We start from the raw sequence: 27,947 nt of genomic DNA, 5'->3' as shown, positions 1-27,947 counted from the left end.
CGGTCTTCAACCGAACCGCCATCGGCCTTCAACTGGCCTCTCGACCGGCGCCTCCTCACCGAGCCGACGAGGTCTTCAAACACTTCCTCAGCCTCGACGTCCTCTCGGATGACGAGTTCCTGGTGTGCCGGCGCCAGGAGTACCCTTCCTCGCTCAGGCTTCCCACGGCAGCATGGGCCGAGTCCGAGGATGCGGACGTCCGTCAGCGCTGGGGGTCGTTTGTTCTGGCTCGCGACCTTCCTCTGGGTTGCGATGCCCGCCGAGCCGGCTGGGAGGTCTATCACCCCCACTTCCTCGCCCGGCAGCTCGGCTATCTTCAAGGCTGCCCCGTCCCTCTGCTCACCTCTCGATCTCTCCTGAGCCGAGGGCGTCTTACCGGTTCCTCTGAAAGGGAATGTAAGACGTCAGACCAGGAGTTCCAAGAGAAGTGCAGGAAATTCCGGATTCGGCCGGCGGTTCCTGAATCTTTGGGAACCGACACCTTCGGGGACTGGTGGGAGGAGTATACCGGCGAATTCTTCGACGCCTCGGCCAAAGGTCTGGTGAAGAAGATTTTCGGCGACCGTCCCAGGTCAACACCCTCGGCCCAACCCAAGGAGTCGGCCCAAGGTAGTTTTTCCGCTTTTCTTCTCTCTTTTCGTCTCTTTATATCACTTAATCCTTGTTACTAACTACTTCGCTCTTCAGGGGGTCGCGTGTCGAGGAAGGTGGAGGTGGTCGCCGCGGTGGCGAAGGCGAAAAAATTGGTGAAGAGGACCATCGCCACCGAGCGGGCAGTTCCTGCCAAACGCCCCCACCGAGCGGCCGAGCCAGAGGATGATGCCTCTCGCCCTTCTAAACGCGTCAAGAAATTGGCGAAGAAGGGCGACCGGAAGATTCATGTCGTCCCTAGTGACACTACAGGGACGCCAGCTCCTGCCGGCTCTCCTCCTATGCCGGCTGCCCCGGCTTCTCCAAACCCGACTTCTCCAGCCGTCTCCCCTCCTGAGGCCACGGCAGACCCCCTCGGCGCACCAGCTCCAGCTTCAGAACCGGTCGTGGCGCCTACCGCGGAGAAGCCGGCTGCACCTGTCGAGGGACCCTCTTCTCCAACGGTCATTCTGGAGGTATAATTCTACTTTTACTCTTGTTCCTTTAGGTTTTTGGTCATAACGCAGAAGGTTTTTCTTTTTGTTCAGGATGTCGAGAGCGAGAGCGAAGAGGTCCCCCTGGAACGCCGTCGCCGACCAGTCAACTCTCCTCCCATCCATCCTCCTCCGGTTGTCGAGGCGACCGCTCGACCGTCTCCTCCTGCGGCGGATCGCGGCAAGAGACCCATGGCCGACCCTGAGGCCACGGCCAAGTCGCCGATCCACCCGCAGGATGAAGATCTCCCCATTCCTCCGCAGGAAGTCTCCTCGGCCTATGTAAGTCTTTTCCTTTTGCGTTAATTTTCCCATGACACATGTTCTTAAAAGACTATTAATTGTCAGGTGCCCGAACGGTCATTTCACCGACAATTCTATGCGCCGACGGGCGTTGTCTATATTTCTTGGCCACCGTCGTGGCCATCAAATGTAGGCCGAGTAATTAATAAGCTAACTACGTCCTTCCGTTGAATGCGGGGCGTGCCAACTCGTCGGCCGAGCTCGGCCGAGGAGTAAAATTTGATGTTGTCGCGTTGGGTGCGCTGTTGACTTCTGTATCTTGCGATTGCGACCAAGGAAGGAACGCTCTCGGCCTCTGGGTTCTATAGCCTGAAGACAAGGCTACTAATTCTACGGAGTTCACAAGTCGTCGGAGCCTGATTCAGTCACTGTGATTATATTCGTAAGAGTATAAGCACGCCGAATCGAGACCAAACTATATGGGCACAGGTACTCGAATGTGATATATGTCTTGATGGTAAACGTAGTTCGGCCGTCGGAATGCCGAACCCTGAAGCTTACTTGCGAGTATCCAATCATAAAACCACTCGGCGTCCAATGCGCCGAGCAATACAATTCGTAACACCCTACTATGCCGGAAAGGCTTAGTAAGATGACCTCTACCAACAAGGGTTCGAAAACCCTTCTCGGCCGAGACTTAGATAGATAATCGGTCGACCTCGACGCAGTGCTGTTTATCCAAACTGAAGGTGCTCCTCGGTCGGCTGATTCTGCGGCAGCAGTGCTGTTTATCCAAACTGAAGATGCTCGCCGGGTGCTTCCACAGTGCTGTTTATCCAAACTGAAGGTGTGTCGGCAGGAAAAGAAAAGGAAAAAATCTCAAGGTGTTTGAGAGGTTTTGCGCAGGGCGATTGTATGCTGATTTTGAAGGTCCTTTCTATTGTGTGAATTCTTGTATTTATAGCACCCGTTCCTTGAGGCCAATTCGCATTCTGATTCGGACTGGGAGTCCTTGTCCCATTTCACCTCTAACTCGAACAATCCTACTCCTACTGGGATTCTGAATTTTCCTCCTTTTGAGGCTTTATTCCTTGCCGGTCGAGAATCCTGGTCACACCAGGATTTCCTCGACCTTTTCCATTCATCTGGACTACTTATGATAGAATTTGGCCGACCCTGCCAGCTGGCCCGGGTTTCATTATTCGGCCCATAGCATTTGTCATCACCTTGGGCCGAGCACATCTACCTGCTCGGCCCAACCATAGTATTTTGGGCCCAAACAATTATACTTTGACCAAAAAAAAAAACAATTTTGTATGAACTTTTTGAATATTGAAATAGCTAGCTATGATGCCACGACAAACCTTTTGTTTATCTTGTCGGTAACGAAAGGGAAGGTTTGAATGTTAGGTTTATGCATGAACATTAGGTTTGTTACTTCCCCGTGAAGTAGATGAAACAACGGGACCGTTGTTTCCTCAATCCAACAACCACCAAATTAAAGAAGAAAGCGAGATAGAAAAGAATATTGAATGCCATACTTAGCCATTAAGCTCTCTCTCTCTCCCTCTCTCTCTCCCTCTCTCTCTAAAAGTTTCAACATAATTATCCACAAATATATAGATATACAAGAGTTTTATGTATATATAGCCGATCAACTTCAATAGCTACGTTGCAATTTCAGCAAGAAAGGAAGCTGAAGAAATATCCATAGGTCTTTTTTGATCAAGAGAGAGAGAGAGAAAGAGAGAGAGATCAGATCATCATCTCCATCAGAGAGGAATGCCACCATGGGGACCGCCGGGAGGAGGGCCAGGAGGTCCGGGAGGGCCGCCGGGCTTTGGTTGCTTAGGTGCCCTCTGTAGCGGTATATGCAGCCTTCTTTCATCTTGGTGAGTTTAGCAGAATGCAAACATTGTTCATTTACGACTAACATTATATCTGTCTAGTCAGGACCTAAGTATTATCCGTAATATTATCCGAAATGTAGCTTCACCAGCTAGCTGCTTATATTCTTGTTTTTAAGTTTTTTTCTAACTAATATCATCTTGGCGTGTATTGCTACTGCAGTGCTTATATCTTGTGCTGCTGCTGCTTGTTTGAGAGCTGCTGTGGGCCAGTGTTCGGCGGCGGCCCTGGTGGACCAGGTGGCCCTGGCGGGGGCCCCCCTCGTTGGTGAACATCATCAACTCACTACGTTCCAGGCTTGTTGATCATGTTCCTGTAGCTTTTATCTATAATTTTTTTCTGTTGAGTTTGACTACATGTTATGTAATAAACAAGTGAGAGAGAGATGTTGCAAATGTTGTGTGCGTTGCAACTTGCTCCTCAATACTCGGTATTCTTCCTTTGAATCGTATTCAATTTTTGTGTTTAATTTCATCAATTTGCAGATTTCCTTCATGTTTCTTACACTTTTGGGCAGAGATAATTGCCCTTCTGCTGCTGCTGCTGCAGCATCATTTCGACCTTCTAACTGTACTAAAACAAATAGACGAACACAATATTTCCCATGAACAATGAAAGTTTTCACAATAACAGATCCAATTTGGTTAAATCTTTTGAGGTGATCTTATTTTGGTGATGAGAGCGGGTCGAGATAAGTGGCTAGCATCATATTTAGCGTACTAACTGGTTGACGCCTTAAATAATGTTCTTGCAACTTTATACTCGTACTTTTTTTCCGATGATGTTTATATTTACGACTAAAGTTTGTATTAGAGAGGATTAAATTACATTAAAAACGACGTAAATTTACCCTTAAACATAATATTAACGAAGAATCATTGACATTTCTCCCTGTAAGCTTAACAATACCATGTCTCTTAGAAATATCCTCGAACAACAGTAAAAATACACAGAACGTTACTATTGATTTTCTGTCAAAAATTACACACATGCAAAGTGCATGATAATTTGCAAAACCCATTTTCCGGCCTATGGACAAGGGCTATCCCTTTCTACCATACAACATTATCTGAAAACACTCGTTCAACATACATCCCGCTTCGTTTAAAGCACACGCTACGAAATTGGACCTACGTACATCACCTGCTCCCTATTCTTCATCTTCTTCATCTTCTTCTTCTTCTTCGGCTTCCCTCAACCACTGAGACATAAGACACAAAAGATGAAACTGCTGTGAAGCAAGGCTAACATCATACGAAATTTAACTAAAAAAGATACACTATTAAGTTCATGCCATCAAATTTTGGTTGCCAGAAATCAACCTTTTCTTTTTCATTCAATAAATTAACCCAAATTGTAAACTATTCTCTTAAGTTGAATGTATACGGACATAACAGAGACTTCTATGTCAAATTTCGACGTATTTCATTTAAAAAAGCTCAGCCACTGGCGTGAATTTGCATAACTGATAGAATAAATAATTGCACCTAGTGAAATGGCAGCATGCGTGCGTTATATTATATAATGATTATTAATCATCGCGTAAGGTAATAGAACAGAAATCAAATAATGGTACTTACTTGAATAAAGGCCGCTGATTGCTTGACATAAACTCTATCTGTTTCCTCTGCATTTTTCTTTTCGGCATCCCACCTCATAATAGCTTCTTCTTGTATAAATTCTAATTCGTACAGTTGATGCAATATCTGGAAAAGTAAATTATAAGTCAGAAAATAAATTAAACTGATCAAAATTGCAAACGAAATTAAGGATAATAAAAAGGGCTAAGTTACAACAAATATCTCATTAAACTTTGGCAAAGCGTTTATTCAAAAAAGTTTCTGAGATGGCTTTATCCATAGCTTTTCATTGCTTAAGAAAAAGCCTGGCAAAAGCACTTGGCAGAAACATATAGTACTTAGTTTATGATCATGTGTAGGAAGACGTACCTTGTCAAACACAGGAGAGAATTCCTTAAAGGACTCACACATTTCTTCAAATCTAAGTATCACTTCAATCTGGAAGTTGAAAAATACTCAGTACAAAACACTAACCAAAATAAGCATCGCAATTCTGTAAAGGTAAAATTAGCAACCCAGTTTCTACAGGAATAATCAGCATAGCATTAACAACCGTCAAAACGAAGGGATCATGGTGTCCAGCAGTTACTCGAAAAAGTGAACATAAAATTTACTTATTGGACTTAATATGCTTTATAAAGGATAGGATATTTGACCTACTCGTGGTTCAAGTCAAATGGAAACAAAGGTTAATATGATTGCACAGGGAACACACACACTACCGTCGAAGCTTAAGAAAGTAAATGAATAGTGCAGATATAAAAATGAAATCAGCACGTCTGCAGAAGCTAGAAGGGAGGGGGAACTAATCTCACTTGTGCAAGAGACCATTGTAGAGTTTAATGGTTGAAGAAGTGAATACAAGCATGAAAGAAAAGGATTCAATTACAAACCTCCTCGTCTATTTCTGCTAGGTAAGACTTCAGCATTTTTTTCCATTTTGCAAATATGTTAACAGTAGCTTGAACCAATTCACCTAAGAAAGGAATTGAACAAGATTTAGTTAAGACCGTATGTCAAGAAGCAAGACAAACAACGTTAGTAATATGAAAATAGCACTCACACTGCAGCTGAGCAAAAATTACAATGTAATTGTTCAATTAAGATATGGATGCTGTAAAGAAAACTTAGAAAACCTTGACCACTTCATGTATGCACGCCTTACCCCCAATGTGATCTTAACTTATAGATAGAGAAAAACCCTTCCAAAACCCAAACCACCCACCTTTTCTTTGGCACCTCATTGAATTATTCCTTTTTACTTTTCCAGAGAATGCCGATTGTTAAACATGGAAATAGAAGCATATTTCTCAAAGTATGTTAATACAAGTTTCCAATCATAAAGAAGTTTACTTGAATGAAAAGTTGGGAAGATAATAGCAAGTTCGGGAAAAGCTACCTGGTGAACCATGTGGAGTTTCTAATGCCAATTTCATCATTGAATAAAATAAAGCTCCAGCACAGTCCGCAGCCACCTTGTTGTATGACAGCCTGCAATGGACAAAAAAGTGGCAAGCATCAATAACAAAAGCATACATACTAACGCATTACAAAATATGGATAAAAGATCATGCAAGAATTGAAGAAATTAACAAAAGCAAGTAATCATGAGTGGTTTAATAAATAAAATAATAAAATAATAAAAAATCAATATAAGTTAGCACCGTTTCATCAGATACGTGTTTGTGCCTACAACTTGAAATATTAAGAGAGAATGAACATTTTGCATACCTTCAGAAAATGTAAAAATAAGAGGTGCAATAACAAGGAAAAGAGTAACTGATAGAGTTCTATTGGGAAAACCGAAGGAATACCTCAGTGAATTCACTTCTAATATGACGTGGTCTACTTGTATGTTCTCATGCACAGCTCTTAGAAAGGTTGCTTCAACCTGCAGATGACAATGAAATTGTTGAGGATTGGTTTTAACTTTGTATGTGTGTATTTACCATCAGCATTCTAATTGACAATGTTCACCTCTCTCTCAAAGTAGGCAGAATCATCTCGAAACTCTCCATCATCGCCTTCAGAATCATTAGAATCAGGTTTTAACTCTCCTGAAGGTGGGAGGGAGCTGCCATCTTGAGCATGCTCCAAATCATCATCTGCAGCATCTATTGCCTCCAAAAGTTTGTCAGCAGGAATGGGAGCAACTGAATGCCTCCACTCCTCATCGTGGCCTCCTTCACAAATTGACCAAACATAACCAGCCCCACCAGTACCAAGCTGACCGACAATAACAACTGTTATCAGAGAATGTCAAGATAAATGCAGCAGTACAGTCCACAACATATAAAAAATTGCAAGTGAGACAATATTCTCATTATTTACAAGAGGGAAATATGGAACTAAAACAATGCTGTAGCTCATCATTGCATATATAAAGAGAAATGTACAAGCTTCTTTACATAGCAAAAAAAGGAATGGGTGTTGTTCAAAGTCAAAGCAAACAGTGGTCATTGATTTATTTTCAAATGCTCTTTCAAGTCAACGATTCTCCCCCCTCCCCCTGTTAGTGTTTGAATTCAAACCATACTCACACTTGGGGGCATCCCTATCTGAGGGTCATTTAAACACTAATGAGGAGAAAAAATGCACACCCTTCCCCCTTCTCACCCACATTTACCTATAAATTGGAGGGACCATGCTGTGAGCAAGCTAAATCGTAACTAATTTATAGACATAAATCCACACATAGTCGTCTTTCAGTCTAGATTTCAAGGGATTGTGTCATCCAATGCTATGTCTGAGTGAAGTATAATAATCAAACACCCATAATATTAATGCTAGTCTGAGCAATTTTTTTTTAATTTTTTGTCTTAAATCTTCAAAACCCAAGTATCTACTCTTAACGAGCTTAGCCGTTCACCAAAGCTTTAGTACACTTAGCCGTTCACCAAAGCTTTAGTGCACTTACTGTACAATTTTTGCATTTACAGAGAATACAAGACAACACAGTATCAAACTACATAGCTAACCTCAGATTTGGGCCAACATTGTGTCTCCATTCGTTGGTTCGTTGTTTCCTCATTTAGTTTATCCACAGTAGGTGTGATAGCTGCAGGTAACCACATGACAAGGATAAATATCAATGAGAAAGATTACACCTCTTACTATTAATAACTAGTATAAACAAAAGGAATTAAATGAGGTTAAAAATACTGAACAGCTGTCCCTAACAAAGTTTGCAATATCCACTACTACATCCAGACAAACAAAGCTGACAATCAATACTAATTTTATCAAATAGACAATTAACAAGTATAAATTCATTGCATTCTGGATGACATGAGACATTTATTACGAAGTTATGGAAATCAATAACCATTGTCATCCACAAAATAAAACAAAGAATCCAGTAAATCATCCTACTCCAACAAATTTACTGCCTAATTATCTGTAGTATCTAAAGAGCAGCAATATGACTAATAAAAAGCAGATGCCTTAAAAGTATTACACATGGCTAAGACCATTCTTTTGCACATAACAGAACTCAACAAGACCAAACATGAAGCTTAGGAACAAAATTTCAAAGCATTACATGACATTTCTGCAATCCCGCTGCTATTGTCAGCGTACTCCAGCTCATCGTCACTATCTAGCTTAGTTGGCTGCTGCAGTCGAGATACCTTTGAGTATGAAGGGACAATAAATTTTTGTCCTATAACAACCTGAAGGTAAAGAGTGTAAAAGCACATTAAGATCGATAAGACATCAGAAAACCACAAGCAAAATGTATGTATTTGGCTCATACAAATCCAGACAAAAAGGAAAGATCAATTTGCAAAGACAAACTAAATTTGAGCAGGCAAAGGTTCACATTTCCTTCTAAGAAAATATCAAGCATGACATCAAAATAACAGTAAAAGAGAGAAATACAGGTGTTTCTCAGGACGAAATGGCAAATACACTGCAAACTGAAAATGCTATTTAAACATGGAGTTTGCAAACGATTACAAGGCACAATTTTAACATCAAGGGAATATAAGTTATGAATCTTTTGATTTCAGAACTTAATTTTAACATCAACAGATTTTAAAGATCTTATCAGCACTAGAATACAAGTCCAAATGAATTTATAACGCTGTAAAAAGATTCTGACTATATATGTGGGCCAGTAAACTGCTTACTATCTGTATTGTACAATATTGTACAATTTTCTTCAGTTTTTTCTTTTTGAGCATTATATAGACAAGAAAGAAGAACTAACATTTGACAGTTTGAAATAGTGCTATAACAGGATTAAAGGCACATACCTTGAAAGACAAAACTACACCAGGTTCCAAAACTGCTCCAGACTTCATTATCACTCCATCACATACAATAGCATGCCTCAGCTTGCAGCCATCTTCAATGGTGGCATTATCCCATATATAGGAGCCTTCTATTGAGACATTTGATCCAATAGAGCACCCTTCCCCAATAACAGAATTTGTAATTTTGGTGTTGTTCCCAATCTTGGTGCCACTCCCAATGACCGTAAAAGGCCCAATCTGTGCAGAGCGTGATAGCCCTATGTCTGAAGAGAAGCTAGTTTATCAAATCACACATAATAAGATTAAAAAAATAGCAAACCGGTTAAGTTTACAATTAGCAGACAACCATTTCAGGAGCAACCAGGCATGCTATTACTATGTTTACAAAGTGAATGCTAACTTTAGTACGTAAAGGCCACATTATTCCAGCAGTTGAGTAAGGGATTTTTTTTTTCTAAGTTCACTGCTTATAATTAGAAGTCAAGTATTAGTTTAACTTAAGTCACAATATATCTATGCATGCAAGGACCTTAGGAAATAAAGTCAACATACTTTATAAGCATTGGCCTTCATAAAGTCTCTTGATGTTATAATTATACCAAATACTAGGTGATCAAATCTTACTTTCGATAGGGAAGGGCAGATCGTAAAGGTAGGAAAGGATGACATATAGCATTTATGATGCGAATTTGAAGAATTGGCACAAAGAACAATTATCCAACAAATGACTTTATGAAGACAGCCAACATGATAGTGAAAAATCACTCGGAAGTTGGAACCAAACCACGGTTTTAGAATATCGGTTAGATGTGATAGAACACAATCATTTAAAAAAATAAAACAGGACGGTACACTAAATATCTAAAAGAAGATTCATCAAGACGTCCACAGTTAGCAACCCCTCCCCCTGCCCCTAAGCACCCCCCCCTCCCAAAACAAAACAAACAAAACAAAACCAAAAGGGTAAATTAAATACATAAATAATTATACGCGATTTATATGTCACATATCAATAAACAGAACATTACCTGATGCTCGATACATCCCCTGTCTTTCCAGTTTTATTGAAGAATTCCCAAAAAACTTCACATCTGGCACCAATGGGTAAGTCCATCTCTGAATTATGTCCTTACTAACTGTATCATAGCTTCGGAAGTTGTCAATTCTAGCCGCATAACTCGAGTGAATTTCATGAGTGAATATTTTGTAACCCATAATCTGAATGGATAGATGGTTCCCTTAGAAGAATTGCAAGGTAAACTATAAACACAGAATAAACAAAGAGATGTCCAATACAAGACATACATCATCAAGAAGCAATCCCTTCAAAAAGTGACGACGTAGATGTTGATAATCAAAATTGTCTGTGAAAAGGCTGAGGACTTCAGGAGAGCATATGTCAATATGGCAATCCTGCAGATTTTAACAATAAAAAGTTGGTGGAACAGTTGTTGGAATAGATTCACACCATACAAACACAATAAAAATGTGAATGGTAATTCTGCAAAATAGATTCACACCAGGGGCATCATCAGCCACATTGCCCCAAGAAGATACAACAGCCTTTTGATAATATGAGACCCATGCCATAAACCCATTTCTACCCCAAGAGAATTCAAAAAATCTATCAACTGTGAGTCCCTAAATAACAGGAAAGAATTTTTTTCCCTTAACTTCAAGAGTAGTGAGAAACATGAAATCCAAAACTAAAACTACAGATCACTACAGATTCTAATAAGCGTTATACTGAATATAATATCCTAATACAGGTGAACTGATGAATCAAATAAACCTACAGGTGTGATTCAAGGTTCAGTTCCATTAATTACAGAAGCAATCAGGGTCAATCTTGAATCATGGACAAGGCTACTTTGCTTCATCTCATTTGGTAATGCTTGGGAAGAATTAGCAAAGAGATTTTGCAAACTAAAGGGTCCTAAATTTCTAAATTAGGAGTCTTTTCAAATCTCTTTTGTTTTCATATTCACACAAATTCCATGTCAGATACCAACTTTTTATTATGGTTATTTATTTTACTGGGTAAGTACAAATGGAGACCTAATAGAGTAATTGAACATCCGCAAGATCCTTCAACAGGCACATTACAATGAAAGACCCCACCAGATGACAGTAAAACAACTAAGATTTATTGAGGATCACTACAAAAAGATCAAGTAGACTTTCTACAGAGATTAATAAACAGCCACAAAATTTCAAGGCAGGGCTGAGATGTTACCTGTTTATCATTGTGTAAAGTAATTGTAGGGTTCTCAGCGATCAACAACTTATCGAGATATATAGATCCGTTTGTATCGTCTGCCTTGTCCTCATAATATAAAAGCTGCTTTGTATTAGGATCTGTTGCCATAAACAGCTCATCAGTGCCAAGTCGAGATTGATGAGTGATCTGAGAAGGCTTTGACCGTTTTATAACTATTGTCATCACAGCATTACTATCTTTTTTTCTTCTCTCTTTATGTTCTTGAAGCACCTGAGTAAGTGACATGTTGCTCACAGTGTCCCCACTAATTAGGACAAAATCTCCATGTATCTGTAGAGGAAAGAGGGAAAATAATAAAAATTCTAGTGTACAAAAAATGTTGCAACTGTAAAGATTCAGGATATGTTTAAATTAACCTCACTAAAAAATAAATAGTTACAGGAGTAGCGGCAAAAGGGGGAACGAACACCCTACAAATCTCAGATTCTATTACATTATCCAAAAATTTCAGAGAAAGTAGAGTAACTCTAGTACAAGTTAACCATATTAAGAATTAGTGACCTGATGTGATAATGTCATTTGGAATAAAGGGGGAAAGTCTTCTATTTGTGATGAAATAAAATATCTTGAGTATAGAGGCAGAGCCTTGTATTATGTCATGTACCATCGACCCAGTTCAAATGGGATTCCTACTTTTCAAAATCACAAACATCATGCCTCTATTGATCTTATCTCAAAATGAAGAATATAGATATAAGTCTAAGTATATTTGGAAACATAGACAAAACAAAACACAATAAGGTTAAGATATGAACATACCACGTTGCGCTCATATATCAAGCGCAGAGCATCTCCAGCACTAACAGAATTATGTGACTCAATCGTTGTGACTGTGAAGTTTGGTTGAGCAAACCACTCTGAACTCTCCAAATAATCAATCACTTGCTTAGAATGAGCACAACAAAAAACAAAAACCTCCTCGACGCCAGCTGATTCAAGCCATGCTAAGGTGTAATTGATCATCGGGACATTTACCAACGGCAACAGCACCTTCATCAGAACAAAAGAAAAAAGCAGTAAACATGACAATGCACATAGAATACTTGTATTCATAGCTTTGTTGCGCATACAGATGTCACTACCTATAAGATCATCTCCACACAAAATATTCAAACAAAAAACTTCTTAATACCTTCTTCATTTTCTAGTTTCACCGTCAAGTGTTAGCGTTCAACAAGAGCAGTCGAAAACATGTTAAAAGTTTTAAGCCAGCAGCCTAGTAGCAGAAACAGTTATCAACATTCCTTAAGCTCAATTAAACCAATTAACCATTATACTAACCCAATTAGCCACGATAATATCTGTTTAGTTGCAAATTTCCAAAACTATCATCGAAAACCAATAAAAAAAAAGATCGAAACTTCGCAAATTTTCCGAAAGCCCTTGTTTCCATTCCTCTAAAACAGCATTATAAACTATTTGAATTGCATTTACATATATACATTCATGTAAATATATACACACAAATGTCAAAACACATACATACATATATATAAATCATATGCTATACGCGCGCGCGCGCGCGCACACACACACACACACATATATATATATAATGCATGCATATAGATATAAAGAGAGAGAAAGATATATACTTTGGGGCGTTCGAGTGTGATGGGTCGGAATTTGGTGGTGAAACTATCAGCTAAGAGGATGGCCTGCAAGGGGACATGTGCCAGTTCCTCAGGGTCCTCTGAAACCCTAGATGCACCTTTTTTCTGTGCGCCCATTGTCGTCGTCTTCCCCGGATGAACTCCGATGAATTAATCGAACGACAGAGAATTGTAAGCTGTCAATGTAGAAAAACCCTAATTAAAAAACCCACTGTGCAAACAGAGAGTGAGAGAAGCAATATTCGACTGTGGATTGGGGGGTGCGGTTCCTATGCGCTGACGGCGTTCGCCGTGAGATTGTTTTACCCAATAATAAGAGGCCACGTGGCCGTCGTTTTATTATACTTTGACGAAGGAACAAATTGACGGTCGAAAAATTGGGAAAAAGGATTCTCGTCGGATTTTTTTCCTAGAGATTTTAGGGATTCTGTAATCGTGATTGCTTATCGTATATCGTACAGCTATAAATCATTTCAAAATTTAAAATTTAAAATTAAATATAAATAATACCTAAAAAAAACTGATCGCACGATGTACGATGAATGATCACGATAACGGAATCCCTATGATCCTTAGGAAAAGGATCCTCTTCCGAAAAAATTGCTTTTATACAATACAAAAATGCTTAGTTAGTTGCATGCCAAACAACAAACTACTTCTTCATTGATAAAACAAAAAAACAAAAAACAAACAAACTACTTCATCACATAAGCTTTACTGAAAAGTGCTACAAACAAAAAACGTTAGTGAGTAAAAGCGCTTTATAAAGTAGCACATTCAAACGAATCCTAAATAAACCAGAGTAATTATCGAAACTATTTTTGGGCTTTGGTTATTTAGTGCGTTCTTCGGGCCGGAACGACCCGTCTCGAGCAATCACGGGCATACATTGTATGAAGAAAAAACAAAATAAATCTTGAATGATTTTTATTTATTTTTGTTCAGGTTTGTTTTAACTTTTAATCACATCCTACATTTTGTTGACGGGCAGTGCTATCCACACATCCGTTTTTACTTCTTATACATGTTTTTTTATATTTTTTTATTTATTCGATCCGATGATCAAAAATTAAGACGGATGTGTAAAAAGTGTGTGGATAACACACCCTTTTCTTAATTCCACCCCCACATACTTTAATATACTTTGCATTACCTTTTTAATTAAAATTGATCTAAGGTCCACTCATCATATGACACTGACTATGTGACCACAAACATAAAGATCGAACCTCTTGTATGGTTTCACACAACTAGGGATGGGCAACGGTTATGGTGGGTGGGTAACCGCGATTATTTACCTATAACCATTTAAGCTTTTACCCACATAACCGTTTATCCGTTGGGTATTTACATAAACGGGTATACCCATACTCATACCCATAACCGTTTATAAACAGTTAATCATACTCATTTACCCATAACTACGTACCCATTTACTTTTCTTTTTTTTTTTTTACCCGTCTACCTATTTTTTTAACAACTTGAAAATTAAAAAGAAATTTGTCATAATTTTCTTTTTTTCTAACTATTAAATTCCGTTATAAGTACATTTAACATGTATTTTTATATTAACAGCAATATTATTTATGAATATATGCGATGTCCCCCAATTATTTGATGGTCAATCTATTACAAGAATCATGCATGGTTGTAGGTTAATTAATATTCTTGTATACATATATATATATATATATATATAAGTACGCATCAGTCTGCTAATAGACTAATTTGATAAATATTTGGATTTTTATTTAGAAACATATGTTCATCGATCCAAGCCATTTAATCAATTTCTAATTTTGGGGTCAAATATTTATTGAAAACTCGAGGCCAATTAAATATATATATATAGGTACGCATCATCTAATAATAACATGTTTCTAAATGCTCAACGTAATCATTATCTTGAATTGGTTAAAGCTTCAAAAGACTCCAAAACAAAAATGTCGAACACTAATGCTTTAGCACATTCAATCATATATATTAAATATTAGCCCGTTTTATCAATTATATTTTTCTCTCAAGTGAGGCATAAATATATATATAGCCCTTTATAAGCAAATATATCTCGGGATACTAAACATAGATAGAAATTTTTTATTTTTTTTTATTTTAGTTTTACATATATTAAAATAAACGGTTAAATGGATACCCGTTTATAACCGCGGGTAATACCCATAACCGTCCATTAAAATTTCACGGGTAAACGATTATATCCATAAACATTTATTTATCTAAATGGTTACCCATAACCGTAACCGTCAAATTTAAATGGGCGGATAACCGCAGTTATCCATAACCAATGAGTATTTGCCCATCCTTAGTGAGGATCCTCCTGGCCAAGCCCATTAGGCCGTTGAAATTTTATCCAACAGCTACAATTATTATAACTTTTAGAGGGCCCCTCTGTTTGTAGTCATTGGATAAAATTTCAACGACATGATGGGCTTGGTCAAGAGGATTCTCACCCTTTGCTCATGAGAGGATCCTAATCCGCATGTTTTGATATGGGTCTAATGTATTGCACAGTCATAGGTAGGGTCTAATAAGTAGAGCAATTAAAGTGTCCATAATTGAAAACAAAATTGCACCAACTATCGTTGAATGTTTTATCATGACTCTTCCAGAATTAACATGGAACTTTAAGTTACACATCAAATCTCATCATTTCATAAAAAACTCTCATCTTTTTTAGTATAAAATATATCATTGTATTAAAATAAAAAAAAAGTTACTCATCAAATCTCGTCGTTTCATCAAAAACTCTATCCGACTCCTGTTTTGAATTTTCCTTGCGATTCCTGCAGATTAGTATCCAAATTTGAATTTGAATTCGCATGAAGCTATGAGAACTACAAGTAATTTTACAGGTTTTTGTTGAGTCGTTTACAACAGTAAGCTTCATTTTTGCTGGTATTTGTTACATGATTATAGTCTACATGATTCGCGAGCATTATACATTGATTGTTTTATGTAAGTAATTGCTCAAGAGGCTTTTTGACATTGATTGTGTTAGCTTCGGGGGCTTTTAACATTACCAAGATGGAAGACTACATCTTACTGTTAGAATCATGTAAACTTACTTATTCCACCATGATAGGTAGTTACAATACGATAAGTAGTTTAGCTTGTACAAGTACTTATATGGCAGGTAGTTCAGATTGTCATAGTACTTATATAATAAGTAGGTTAGATTATAAAAGATCAGTTGAAATCTAAGTTTATGCCGACTAATATTATAGTATGATAGGTAGTTTAGCTTGTACAAGTACTTATATGACATGTAGTTTAGACTGTAAAGGTACTTATATGATAGGTAGTTTAGATTGTAAAATATCAGCTGAAATATGGGTTTATGCGGACTAATAGGGTACCTGAGTTAAAAAAAAAAAGAAAAATAATATAACTAATAGTGAGACCCCCCCCAAGAGATTTATAGGCGTTCGAAATTTTGGAAATATCATAAATTAATTTTAAAAAATATGTGGTGTGAATAGAATGACTCTAACTTTGGCTTATAACACACAGTTTTTTGTGAAAAAAAAATTTTGAAATTTTTAGCTTTAAGAAATATTTTGCACTGGAGTTAAGGAAAATATTGCAAAACCTTTGGATGTGATCCTACCGATTATTAGGTCCTGAAACTATTTTTTATTGATTCTTAAAGTAAAAAAATAGAAAAATATCTTTAAATTTAGGTTTTAAATCATTGATTACAAGTGTTTAAAAATGAATTAAAATATATTTTGCATGGAAAAAATATATTTTGAAAAACATGAATATGATAGTTTGTTGTTATGGTAGGAGAAATAAAAGAAACATTAACAAAATAAAAAATAAAAACTGAAAAAAAAAATTGAAAAGGCATGGATCGGTATAAAGGTAGCGACTTTTATTGGAATTAGTCGCTATCTTTTTAGCGATTATGCTTTACGAGAATAGATGGCAAAGTACCGATCGTATCATTTTTTTTTTTCTTTTTCCATTGAATAGTTATAATAGAGTAAAATAGTAATCACAATGCAAAGTATCAACCTAACAACAAAAAGTGCTGACACATGGAGTCCTATTCATGGACCTAAATAAAAAAATAACTAAAAATTGGACTAATCTAATTGTTAGGCCATAAAATTGGGAAAGAATCATTTCTGAATCTCTTCCACCAAATCACCTAATTCGGACCCTTAAAATTTAGTCCAACAACTAAAGTTATTATAACTTTTAAAGGGGCCTCTCTGCTTGTAGTCGTTGGATCAAATTTAAAGGGTCTGGATTGATTGATTGGGTGGATTTGATGAAAGGGATCCGGAGAGGATCTTTTTCCATAAAATTGGACCTATTTCAAGTTAGTTTATTTACACATAATAGATTTGTAAGGAAGAAGTTAATTTAAACCATATATTAATGGAACTCTTTTTGTCAACTATAAGAGGGTGAAAAAACATTTTTGTCTTCTATTACAAAATAAAATTATGGACAATAAAGTAATTTACACAAACTAAATTTTACAGTTGTTTTTAAAAGCATCATCTACATGTAATCCTAACAAATCACCTACAAGAACTCCGGATTTTTACGTGTGTATTGTTTTATGAAACTTCGAATTTCTATGACATTAATTTTCAAAACTTTAAGTTCGAGTTTAAGTACAAACTCTAGGTTCATTATACCTGCAAACAAACACAATATACATACGTAGTGAACGGGAATAGCTTCGGGGCCTATGTATGAAAAGAATGAGTGACGACCCAAAATATAGGGTTGTCGTGGCTTGCATGCGGTGGTTGTTGGGTTGCTGGGCAACAAAGGAGAAGTAATGATTTATGTTGTGAAATTGGTGTGAATGCCCACATAAAGAAAACAACCACATATGGCTAAGGGTGGAAAGTAGAAGAATAGAAGTCAAAATTATATTGCTTAAATAGTAGAAGTTTGGTTTTTATTGTTTTGGTGTGTAATCCTTTTACATGCATTAAAAGAAACGTATACTTGTATCGTATGGGTAGTACAAAAAGATGAAAAGCAGAAAGTAATAATCAGGTTTTCCTCATTTGTCCATTTCTACATTCATTTCTCTTATCTGATACTAATAAAGAAAATAAACAGAATAATACATGGTTCCCGTTTCACTCCAATCTCTAACAACTCTAATAATATATATAGGTACGCATCATCTGATAATCACATGTTTCTAAATGCTCAAGGTAATCATTATCTTGAATTGGTCAAAACTCCGAAAGACTCCAAAACAAAATTGTCGAACACTCTAATGCTTTAGCACATTCAATCATATATATTAAAAATTAGCCCGTTTTATCAACTTTATTTTTCTCTCAAGCGAGACATAAATATATATATATATATATATATATATATATATATATTATGACCCTTTATAACCAAATATATCTCGGGATACTAAACCTAGTTAGAAACTAATATTTTTTTTTTTTAGTTTTACATATATTAAAATAAACGGTTAAATGGGTACCCGTTTATAACCGCGGGTAATACCCATAACCATCCATTTAAATTTCACGGGTAAATACCCATAACTGTTTATTTATTTAAACGGTTACCCATAGCCGTAACTGTCAAATTTAAATGGGCAAATAATTGCGGTTACACATAACCAATAGATATTTGCCTATCCCTACACACAACCGTGTATATGGTCACACTCTTGTTTTAGTTTGGGAAGTGTTATTGGTACTCTAAAATTCTTATTATACACTTCTCACAAATGTATTTTTCTTTCCTAATATAGAAAGTTTGGAGTGTAGAATGAGATTTTTGAAGTGCTAATAACAATTCTCTTTAGTTTTACTTATGTACATATGTGTCGTGTTTGTATCACATATGAATTGATCTATATATACATAAGGAAAGTGTTATTAGCACTTCAAAAATCTCATTCTGCACTCTTCACAAGTGTATTTTTTCTTTTCAAATATTGAAAGCTTGAAGTGTAGAATGAGATTTTTGGAGTGCCAATAACAATTCCCTATACACAAATGATAAACATTTTGTGAATGATTTGGTTGTGTCTGAAATTATGATGAGTTCGACACTGTTATAAATTATAGACAAAAAAGTTATCATAAACCAGTTTTAAAGTGAAAATTATTATAACCCTTTATAACAGTATAGACAAGAAAAATGCATGTCTCAAAAAAGGCAGACCCCAAAAAGACGACCCTGCATGTTGCATCAATGTGTGCATGATCAACAAGATGCAAACCCAATAATTCGGTGCTCGTTTAAAAGACTCAAAACTTTTAGAAAAAATATTTTTCAATTTCAAAAGTACTGAAATTGTTTTTTCATGATTCAATTACATTTTTATCGAAAATGCTTTCAAGCATTTTAAAAGCGATTTCAAATGAACTTATAATTATTATTCCATGAAGATATCCCATCTAAATCACCATAAACATCAATTATTTATTCATTAAAATAAGAAGAAAAATGGAAACATCTTTCATTAGTACTAATTACAAAAGACCGAGTTTTCCCATCTTCCATAATTTTTTTTTCCTTCAGGTGATCGTTGTCTTGTGCTAATTAATCTCAATTAATTTCTGTTGCCCATCCAAATCTCTTGTTAATTATATACATTTTCTTCTTACAAGATTTGTTAATCAAATCTTTTTTTTTTAAATATAAATTTCCTCTGAGATTCAAAGCTTCTTAATTTGTTTGCATTATAATACGATCGTGGTGTCGCCTCATACTGCTGGTGCGACTTTTCAGAGATTGCTGGCTAGTTCTTGTCATGCAAATATGATGTGCGAGAAAATAATAGTTGTTTAATTTAACATCGACATGTAATAATATAGATAAAAGTAAGATAGTGTTATCCACATACCTCTTTTTACTTTTAACACTGTTTTAAGTTTCGACCATCAAATTGATAAGTATTTATGCATATCAAGTGTATGAACAAAACATTGTAATTTAGGGGATTTAGCGGATATTGTTCGTAATAAAGTTTTTTGGAGTTGATTTTTTGTTTTTGATACAAATATTATTATGAGAAGGGATATTTGTTATATCCGAAAAGAAATTGAGTTAAGGAACATAATAATTAGCCATAATCAGATATCTCGAATTAGTAATGAATATTATATTTCGTCGTAATCTGTATTTTTGATGTTTTTGTGAAACTGTATGTACTTCAGGAGGATTTTGATATTGGGATCAATATGAATACTACTTAAACAAGATCTAGTATGCTTCTGTTCATTTTTACAAACATCGATTATAAATCAGCAGAATTCCGTGTTCATAAAAACATAATTATTGAGGAGAAAATACATAATATACAATTGATAGATATTTTGGATGCATTTTCACGTGATCCCCGCCATAATGCATGCATTTTCTGATCCGTAAGTTAGTTTCAAAAGTTGCCCTACTTTTTAATTATTATTATTTTTTAATCATAAAGTTGGCCAACTTGACTCAGCCTTAATTGGCCTTCATACATCCACCCACCAAGATCTAAATCTACCTACATAACACGTGGAAGGACCAAACTTTTAGAGAAATTTTTCAATATGTCGGCATAATACAAGTGATTATACATTTGAATAAAAATACACTTTCAATTACTTATCTTATGATATTTGGTGTACCGAAAATAGAATTTCCAGCCTACTAAATAATCTCTCCAACCTCAAAATATTGTTGATAATTATTGGTAGCACTCTTAGACCATCTCCAATAGTTGGGCTAAAAGTCAAATTTTTTAGCTCAGAAAATTTAGCTTTTAGCCCAGAAACAGTTTTTCTGCTCCAATCGTTATAGCCTAAAATTTTAGCCCGGGATTATTAAAGAATGAACTTAGGTTATTTTTTTTGTTAAATTAAATTTTTTAAAAAAAAATAAATATGTAGACTATCGTAAATTAATTTTATGAACATTTTAATCTAAAAAAATTTAAATTCCGATAAATATTGGGTGGAGTCCACTCCGATTTCTGGGCTAAATTTTGGGGGGAATTTGGCATTGGTTTAGCATTTAGCATTTAGCCTAAAATTTCCCTTGGGTTGGGGTGGGTTTGGAAGGAAATTTTGGGGGATAATTTGGCTTTTAGTTCACCATTGGAATTGATCTTACGAAGAGTGCTTTTGTTTCTCTTGCAAAAAACTACAACCTTCATGCATAATTCAAATCAGAAACAATTGGATGTCTGAATTACAATGTTTCTCCTCCGATCAATCAGTAGTTGGAAATGTTGGTAGGCTCTACCACTTCACTTTCACTTAAGTCTCTCTTCTCTATTCCTTTCATTAAGTTTCGTTATCTTCTATTGTACGATATTCACCGTGATAACGGGAGATTTTATTTTATTATTTGATCATAGTCAAAGCATTGGACAATTTAAAATTCGATCCATGTTATACTCTGGTACATAGAAGAAAAACTCAAATAAAACACAATTAGAATCTGTTGTCGAAAACAATAAGAAGCAAAGGCAAAGAGAAACACAACCAAATACCCAAAAAAAGAAAAAAAACAGAGAGATAAAAAAGAGTTGCTTGATTATTCACATCAACGTCGAAGAAGTTGGACAGGGACCAGCTTGCGACAGAGCCAGCTTAGCCAGCTGTGCTTCTCTCAGTGGCTAACCTTAAGATATTCATAAAAAAGATTAGATATATGACGAATGCAGCCGCACCACGTCGTTATTACAAATACATAATTATCCACTAAACTTTTAATTTACTTTGAAAAAAATTTCATTATGACGGGAATACAGGTAATATATTACTTGTTTTTATAGAAATAGTAGAAAATTTTATTTTTTAAATTATTACATTTTTAACACATATATTCCACTATTTGTATATGATATATGTATCACTTTAAATACCGATCATATTAAAAAATTTATCATTTACTACATTTGGATTGGGATGGTCACTTATTTCGTTCGACTACTCTTGTCTCTACTCCTTTCTTGTGCAAATCATTTTTGCTAATTCCAAATCCTCATGTATAACCCAAACAAAATTAATAGTCATAAGGCCTTCCAGCCAGTAATATAGGATTCGGTTGAAAATGTTTTTAAAATGATTAATATTGTTTGTAAAATTGATTTTGAATTCTGCAAACACTTTAAGTGTTTTTTGAAAGAATTCTTGCAATATGTACTCAAAGTGTTTTCTTACAATCCAATTGAATTTCAATTGAGGATTAATTTCAAAAAAAATTTCACCAAAACCATTTTCAATCATTTTAAAATCACTTCTAAATGTTTATTTGATAAGCGCTTATTGTGACATCCCGTCCCGGAATTATCGGAACCGTACGCGTGAAATTACCATTTTACCCCTAGTTGTTTTGTTAGGTTGTTTGGTTGTTTGTGTGGTGTTGGCAAGCTTTGGGCCACACACACACATACACACTGTCACCCTCACCCTTTGGCTCTGTCTCTGTCACTCTCTCTCTCCCGTGTCTCTCTCTTTCCCCTTCTTATTCACCATATATGTACGGACCAAACCCAAAACCCACAAAATCCTAACAGATCGTGGAAACCAGCTACACCATTGAACTCGTGAGGTCGAGGCGAGCACAGCCATACCCTTTACAGGTGAGAAATCCTTCGTTTTCACGTTGTTTCGAAAATGGCCGATTTGAGTACTGTTCATGCAAGAGTAATTTATCGAGTTTTTGGACATTTGAAGCTCATAGTGTTGTTGGTGAGGTTCCCAGGAGCTCGGGAGTAGCTCGTTGGGCGAGTTTGGACGTCAGAAACGTGGGTGTTGGAGTTGGCCGAGTTTTGAAGATTTGGGCAGGTATAATCTGGACTTTTTAGGCCTTAAAACTCGTTGGAACTTATTCTACTAGCTTTAAGGTTGATTTTGGTGCAAGAAACATGAAAAAAGGTGGAAAAATGAGTGAGATATGGCGAGTTGCAGGTTTCCGGCGACGGCGACGGCGCCGGCGAGGGGGGTTGGCCGGAGAAGACAGAGGAATATTCCGTTAGGGTTTAACGGAATATTCCTAACAGACAGTAACGGCGTCAGTCAAGGTTAACGGAATATTCCAGGGAATATTCCTGACGGCGTCACCTGACGCCGTCAGCGTGCGGGTCACGTGGCCGCGCGTGGGGGCGCGTGGACCCGTGTCTGTGCTGGCGCGTGGGGGCGCGTGACGTGTCCAAAAATTATTTTAAAAATATGGTTGTGATCGTGAGGGTGTGTAGATCACGTTGGTATATTCATTTGTCCATTTTGAGCAATGTATGAGAAGTTATTTTGAACGGACGGTTATGTGCTTTAAAGTTAACGTTTTTATAGTTATTTCGCATATAGGTGACACGTATCCCGAAGACGAGCGTGCACATTCGAGGCAGGGGGGCTACGACCCTTCTACATATCAGTGAGTGGGCTTTTGTTTTCCGTATATACCTATATACATGTTATTTCCCAGAAACTAGTATAAATGCCTCGTTTTACGTTATTAATTTTATATGATTGATGATATTACATGATTAGTGGCATATGAGTTGGTTTATATATTTATTCTTAAGTCATTTACATGTATGTTGGTGCTGTGGCGGCCCAGGTAAGTGCCAGGTAAGCATGGTTTATCATTTGCATTAAGTAGCGATTAGAGGTGCTTAGAGAGCTCATAACCTGCACCCCCGGTGTTAGTGCTCCCGCCAGAGTAGGGCATAGTCCTTCACGTGTCGTTCACCTCCCGCACCACACACTCAGCTTGAATCCAAGTTAGGTGCACAGTCTTGTCGTACAGACCACTATAGGTGGTTCCGACTCGTAGGTGACCCGCGATTATTCGCACAGCCTTCACGTGATCGTAGTACTAGAGCGTTTATATGTATTGCACCCAGGCTTGTCGTACAGACCACTATAGGTGGTTCCGACTCGTGGGCAGGTTTAGTGATTGAGTTGTGATTTGAGCTCTAGATTCAGCCGTACAGGTCACTTAGGGAACTCCGGCTGCCAGACCATTATAATATTGATGTGATATACATACCTGAGCACTTGCATGTTATTATGAGGCCTTGAGCATGTTGGCATACCCTTGAGTATACTTGGCATATTTATACCTACGTTTATATGTTTATTTTCTGGGAAGTATACAGGTTTTACGGCGAGGGGTTATATTACGTTTTATGAAATGGTTTTCTAAGAGATTTGTTTTGCCCACTCACGCTTTTGTTTTTGCGCCCCTCCAGGTTCTAGTAGCCTAGCGGGTCTGGTGGTTCGTTCGGGGGACGTCCCGGCATTCTGACAGATACTCACCTACGTAGGGTCACCTTCGGGTGTACTTTTGTTGTATTGTTTCTTTTGGACTGCTGTAGGCCTTAGGCTCTGAATTCAGTGTCGTATTTACGCTAGCACATATTCTATCACTCTGTAATTGCTAGTTTTTAAATTATTTACACTTTTATTTTACTGTTTTAGCTTCCGCACTGTGCACATGGCTACGTCACTTCCACGTGACGGCCAGCATGCCCTGATCTCGGTCGGGGTGTGTCACTTATGGCTACTAATTTTGTGCAATTATTTTGTACAATAAAACATGCATATTGACTATTGTTAAATACAAATACACTTACATAACTGCATTAATCAAAGAGTCCTAAACGTGATAGGAAGAGTTGGAAAAATGATTTGTGGCATGAATCAAATTACCCTCAATTCGAACGGATTACTTGAGTGATTTGTCCACACGATTAAGTTTTTAGATCATGCTTTGAGAATGTTTTGGTAAAAAGCACTTTGACGTATCAAGGTCATATAAGTACTTATGCCCTCTAATGAATTGTGATTATCACGCAACGTAACATTTTTTAAATGACAAAATTCATTACGTTAATCCCATAGGCCGTAGGATCTAAATCATAGGTTTTGGGCAATCTACACCTACACACAAAGCTAGTCTTATGACCACTCAATACTACGGTCTGGTGGTATTCATCTTCACTTGAAAGTGAGAGACCTTAGGTTCGAATCTCGTGGATGGCGAATTCGATACCAAATTAGGCCACCCATTGTGTGGCTTCACCGAACTCCTTATTCTCTTAGTGCAAAAATATTTATGTACTCAAAAAAAAAAAAAAAAAAAACCCTAAACCAAAATTTATGAACTCTAAACCTTGACAGATCTTTCAAAATCCTAAATCCTACGAGTCAACCCCGGACATTAAGAAATATTTTAAATCCTTTATAAAAAAAAAATAAATGAAAAAAACATGAAAATTTTGAGTTTTAACAATAAGGACAAAATAAATGGTAAAATAAATAGTACCAGAATTGAATTTTTAATGTAAAAATGTGATTTTTCGTTAAAGTGAACATTACCAAAAGCTTTTCGTTAAAGTTTCCATAAAAAAAATACGTGTAGGACAAAATGGTAATCTTCAATATCTTTTATCTAGTAATGGATCCACAATGCAATTAAATTTGTGGCCTATCCTAAAGTATTTAGTTAAATTTGTTATTTTTCTTTGAACATGATTTTTTTCTTAAAATGTATGTCTAATTGTTTTAGGTTGATTCTCGTCAAAAGCGAATTTGAACTATATTATAAATAACCGATTGTGAGACTTAGCCTGCTATTCACTTTTTAGTGTAGAGAATATCGTTTCTTAGAAAAAAATATACGTGTAACTTTATATGTAATCTTAATTCATTCTAAGGTCAAGGCGTTCATGATCCGATGCACTTTTTATGCCCATTATGTATCCCTAGCTCTTCCATGAAAAAGGACTTTCGTGACTTCACAAGTAATATTTTTTTTTTTTAGGTAAACTGGATTAATAACCACTTCACAAGTAATTTATGATTTTCATTTTTTGTCAAGCCAAAAGTAATTTATGATCATGAAATCCAAAAACCAAGGAGATTTAAGACCTTTTCATTAAAGTTTACACAAATATGTCATTTTCTATTAATTATTAATTTGCTTGAGCTTCGACAAGTGAAATGTTAAGGATATTCTATCTTAAAAGTAGAATTTTAATGAGATGATAGAGAGTTAATAAAAAGTTTAACTCTTGAGAGAGTTCTTTTAGCATTTCACTTTCGGTAAACTTGAAAAATAAATCATATAGACTTTTTATCTTTCCCCCTCACTCGTCTGAACCTCTCTTTCTTTCTTTTCTCATCTTGCATCTTTTTCCCTCTCCTGTGATCCTCTCTTTTTGAATATTTTTGTTCAGTATAAGTTTTAAGATTTAAAAATAATTTTAAATCTGTTTGAATCCAAATTTACATCATCGGCCCGCGCAATCAAGGCCGTTGAGTGAGCATAGCTCTCAATAGTTTGATGGAAAAGTGAAGATAATTTTTGTCATTATTAAAGGATAATATTATGGTTTTTATCATAATAATTATCTTTTGATATGAATTATCCTAACATCTTATTCAACCAGATAAATATGATGTGAATTATATCCCAAGCGAGCAGTACAGTTCCAGTTGATTTGGAATATCTGCCGGCACATGGAAGCTAAAAATAAATTTGAAATGTATTCAGATGGGGTCAGGATGCATGCCATAATAAAGGTGATGGCTTTGGGTGATGAGACAAGCCTAGAAAAGCTAGGTTTGTAATGATGATCTATTAGAGTTGCAATTAAACTCTGCAACATTATCTATTATCTGACCGTGGAGGGCAAGTACTTCTATTCTATAAATACAGATGCAGTGGCAGCAGGAAAGGGGCATTCAAAGGCCGAGACCTGTTCCTTCTTCGGTCGCAATCCCAAGATCAAAAAGTTAGTATCACGCTTAACGCAACATCAACAAAATTTACTCCTTGACCGAGCTTGGCCGGCGAGTTGGCACAACCCGCATCAACCGAAGGACGTAGTTAGCTCATTAGTTACTCGGCCTGCAGACCAACAAAATCTCAAACCAAACAAGTTTTTGAATCTTAAAAAAATTTATTTAAAAAAAAATATTCTCAAGAATTGTTTTGAGAAAAATAAAATTTTTGAATAAGATACCAAACACGTTCTAAATTTTCTTTTGGAAATATTTATTTTTTGAAGAATACATTTTTTTCACAAGGCAAACAGCGACGCGAGTGGCTGATTTTTGGTGTCTTTATCTAATTTCGGCGTCTGTGAGCTTCCTCAACGGCAATTTAAGCACTGAAACACCCGCAGCCGCCCGTTCATTTTAAATCACAAAACCAACGGTCCAGATCCACACTACCCGCCACATTCCTACACCGGCCTCATCGGATCAAACATCCGCCTCCTTCCCTGTTTCGTTTTCTGTCCTCCCTCTGTCTTTCATGATTTAAAAGCAAGCACGCTTCTCTCTCTCCACTCTCTCTCTCTCCTCCCTCCGTTTCTCTCTCTAAAACTATTCATCCATTTATAAGTCCACAGATTTTCTCTCGCTCTTTCCAGAGGCTTCCAATCTCCGTATTTCTCAGTTATTTCTCAAAATTTTCTCTCACTTCCCTTCGTTTTCCTCAATTTTCTCGGAAAATTTCGATTGTTTTGGTTTGAATTCAGCAAAATCAATCTTCTTTTCTTTTTTGAGCTTGGAAAACCTCGCATTTGCGGCTGCAATAGTGTGCGTTTTGGGGTTTTGCAGAGAATTTTGGAGCAGAAATTGAGTTCCAGCTTCCTCTGTTGGGACTCTTTCTCTCTGAGTGAATTTTAGACCGTTCTATCCAGAATCACGAGCTGTATTTACCGTTTTTCCCAATTCGCCAGGCGGAGTTTGAATTTTGCCTACTATGCATGTTCTTCGAAACTCCCTGGTAAGCATTTTGTTATGGATTGTTGGAATTTTGGACAGATGGGTGTTTTGAATTTTCTGTTTTCTGTGTTTGGATGCCGAGAAAATGGAGGAAACTGATGGAAAGTCAGCTGCTCTGTGTCGTTTGAATTCCAAAACATTGTTAAAGTAGTTGCTTTCCTGCATTTTCTCAATTTTCTCAGCAAC

The 27,947-nt window shown here is 36.7% G+C and overlaps 2 protein-coding genes and 1 long non-coding RNA gene across 4 annotated transcripts; 2 read left to right on the top strand and 1 right to left on the bottom strand.

Moving 5' to 3' along the window:
* The first annotated feature begins 36 nt into the window (after positions 1-36).
* LOC125473907 (vegetative cell wall protein gp1-like) lies at positions 37-1,430 on the top strand. The gene is made up of 2 exons (XM_048577330.1): positions 37-1,106; positions 1,179-1,430. Exons 1-2 carry the CDS (start codon positions 933-935, stop codon positions 1,428-1,430), a joined length of 426 nt encoding a protein of 141 aa, XP_048433287.1. The 5' UTR covers positions 37-932.
* A 1,225-nt stretch (positions 1,431-2,655) lies between these two features.
* On the top strand, positions 2,656-3,749 carry LOC103934035. The gene is made up of 2 exons (XR_665210.3): positions 2,656-3,259; positions 3,438-3,749. It is a non-coding gene; the product is annotated as an uncharacterized LOC103934035 (long non-coding RNA).
* Positions 3,750-4,139: 390 nt separating this feature from the next.
* On the bottom strand, positions 4,140-13,242 carry LOC103934034 (translation initiation factor eIF-2B subunit epsilon). Of its 2 annotated transcripts, XM_048577128.1 has the most exons (15): positions 12,988-13,241; positions 12,152-12,382; positions 11,348-11,662; positions 10,417-10,524; positions 10,140-10,329; positions 9,112-9,374; positions 8,397-8,526; positions 7,834-7,913; positions 6,833-7,081; positions 6,670-6,746; positions 6,255-6,346; positions 5,749-5,831; positions 5,225-5,293; positions 4,856-4,981; positions 4,140-4,476 (listed from the first exon to the last, which is right to left on the bottom strand). In XM_048577128.1, the coding sequence occupies exons 1-15, from the start codon at positions 13,120-13,122 to the stop codon at positions 4,426-4,428; spliced, it is 2,199 nt and encodes a 732-aa protein (XP_048433085.1). In that variant the 5' UTR covers positions 13,123-13,241; the 3' UTR covers positions 4,140-4,425. The 2 variants fall into 2 exon arrangements, with proteins under 2 accessions (XP_048433085.1, XP_048433086.1); XM_048577129.1 differs by lacking the exon at positions 10,417-10,524 and having other exon boundaries at positions 12,988-13,242.
* Positions 13,243-27,947: the final 14,705 nt, after the last annotated feature.

Source organism: the organism of the source record quoted next, unplaced genomic scaffold (genome assembly GCF_019419815.1).
Source record: "Pyrus x bretschneideri cultivar Hongxiangsu unplaced genomic scaffold, Pyrus_bretschneideri_v1 Contig11, whole genome shotgun sequence".
In the NCBI taxonomy this organism is placed as follows: domain Eukaryota; kingdom Viridiplantae; phylum Streptophyta; class Magnoliopsida; order Rosales; family Rosaceae; genus Pyrus; species Pyrus x bretschneideri.
The sequence above is the reverse complement of the archived record's forward strand: the minus strand, read 5'-3'. Positions and strand labels throughout refer to the sequence as shown.